Raw genomic sequence first — 2,393 nt, 5'->3', positions numbered from 1 at the left:
CAGCTCTCTAAATACAACCTTACCGTTCCATTAAAGACACAAGAGAATACTATATCTCTGAGAGCATCTATGAGCTCTGTTCCCATTAGTGCCCTCTGATGAGTCCCTAAGCTTTCATTCCTACTAAGGCAGTAAGCTCACTAAACTCAGGCTACGAGTCCTTGGGATTCTTTTACCAAGTGTTACACCCACATACTGGCTGATCAACAAGCATTTTTATGTTTAGATATTCAGACATAGTGGGTAAGTTAATGGAGGATGGATGGATGGATGAATGGGTGAAGGAATGGATGGATGGACTGGTGGATGGATGGACTGGTGGGTGGACGGATGGATGGATGGATGGATGATAAGTAAAGTCAGTGGGTGGAAACCTGGGGGCTGTTGGTTACTAGAACCATGTGAATAGTGTCAGAGTGTGTTTTCTCTGAGAAGAATCTAGACCAAAGCAATTGTCTTGGCAGGTGTGGGGGCTCACACCTGTAATCCCAGCACTCAGGAGGCTGAGGTAGGAGGATTGTCATGAGTTTGAGGGCAGCCCAGGTTAGCCAAAACAGACAAAAAACAACATGAAGACAGACAGGAAAGAAAAAGGAAAGGGAAGGAGGGAAACGGAGAGAAAGGGAGGGAGGGAAAGAGAGAGAAAAGGAGAAAGGGAATGAGAGAGAGAGGGGAGAGAGAGAGGAGAGAGAGAGAGAGAGAGAGAGAGGAGAGAGAGAGAAAGAGAGAGAGAGAGAGAGCGCAAGGTTTTAAGGCAGACACTCCCAACTTACTTATTTCTCTAACATCTGTCACAAAGTTGGGAGAACACGAAACGAATTTAGTCACTGCTCTGAGTGACAGGCGAGCTGTCACATAGGACACAACATGAGGACATCGAACACTATGGGTGTCATTTTATTGATCAGATGCATTCAATTAATCAGATTTGTAACTTTGGAATCTTTAACTCACAATCTTCGATATTGATTTTGTTGTTCTTTTCCCTTCAAAGAAATCCTGCTGTGGGCTTTCAGAACTGTCTTCTGACCACTCTGTCACACTGGGGCTGCATGCCTCATGTCCTGGCCCTATGCAAAACAAAAATGTTGGCCTCAGACCTAAGCATCTGCTTCAGTTAGCAGAAAAGATAGCATGGAAAGTAACAACCAGACCTCCTCCCCTGTGTCTGGCTTCATTCTCCTGGGCCTCTCTGCCCATCCAAAGCTGTAGAAAACCCTCTTTGTGCTCATCCTGCTGATGTACCTGGTGATCCTGCTGGGCAACGGGGTCCTCATCCTGGTGACCATCCTCGACTCCCACCTGCACACGCCCATGTACTTCTTCCTGGGGAACCTCTCCTTCCTGGACATCTGCTACACCACCTCCTCGGTCCCTCTCATTCTGGACAGTTTTCTGACTCCCAGGAAGACCATCTCCTTCTCAGGCTGTGCTGTGCAGATGTTTCTGTCCTTTGCCATGGGAGCCACGGAGTGTGTGCTCCTGGGCATGATGGCGTTTGATCGTTATATGGCCATCTGCAACCCCCTCAGATAACCAGTGGTCATGAGCAAGGCTGCCTACGTGTCCATGGCTGCTGGCTCCTGGGCAGGTAGAATTGCTGCTTCCATGGTTCAAACATCCCTTGCAATGACGTTGCCCTTCTGTGGGGACAATGTCATCAATCACTTTACATGTGAGATCCTGGCTGTCCTGAAACTGGCCTGTGCTGACATCTCCATCAATGTGATCAGCATGGGGGTGACAAATATAATCTTTCTGGGGATCCCAGTTATCTTTATTTCTTTCTCCTATGTCTTCATCCTTGTGACCATTCTGAGGATCCCCTCAGCTGAGGGGAGGAAGAAGGCCTTCTCCACCTGCTCTGCCCACCTCACCGTGGTGATTGTCTTCTATGGGACCATCCTCTTCATGTACGGGAAGCCCAAGTCCAAGGACCCACTGGGGGCAGACAAGCAGGACCTTGCAGACAAGCTCATCTCCCTCTTCTATGGGGTGGTGACCCCCATGTTGAACCCCATCATCTACAGCCTGAGGAACAAGGATGTGAGGGCCGCTGTGAGGAACCTGGTGGTCCTTAAGAACAGCTTCACCTAGTGATATTTGGAGAACAGATATTCCCATAGTTCTATGCTATGCTTCTTAGCTGTGCATATCCATGAATCTCAAAACCAGCATGTACTCTAAAGGAGCTGCATGTGAAGTTTGGCTATCTGAAAATGGTATTTCACATGTACTGGAGAATAGAACACAATTAAAACGCTGAAACCTAAGACCTGCTGAGTATGCGACTTAAAGGACAGAAGTAGCTTGCTGCTAAAAACAGGGGGAGGGGGCCTCATTTTCTACTATACACATTTTTCTCTCTAAGCAGATTGCTATTCTATTTGGAG

At 47.6% G+C, this 2,393-nt stretch overlaps 1 protein-coding gene across 1 annotated transcript; it reads left to right on the top strand.

The window, feature by feature from the left end:
• Nucleotides 1-1,134: 1,134 nt before the first annotated feature.
• Nucleotides 1,135-2,097, top strand: LOC114634035 (olfactory receptor 13C7-like). Its single transcript, XM_028782650.1, is given in 1 exon segment — nt 1,135-2,097. A coding segment is annotated over 1 exon segment (963 nt).
• The last annotated feature ends 296 nt before the right edge of the window (nt 2,098-2,393 follow it).

This window comes from Grammomys surdaster, unplaced genomic scaffold (assembly GCF_004785775.1).
Source record: "Grammomys surdaster isolate TR1022 unplaced genomic scaffold, NIH_TR_1.0 826, whole genome shotgun sequence".
NCBI lineage: Eukaryota > Metazoa > Chordata > Mammalia > Rodentia > Muridae > Grammomys > Grammomys surdaster.
This window is presented reverse-complemented; position numbering and strand designations above follow the sequence as displayed.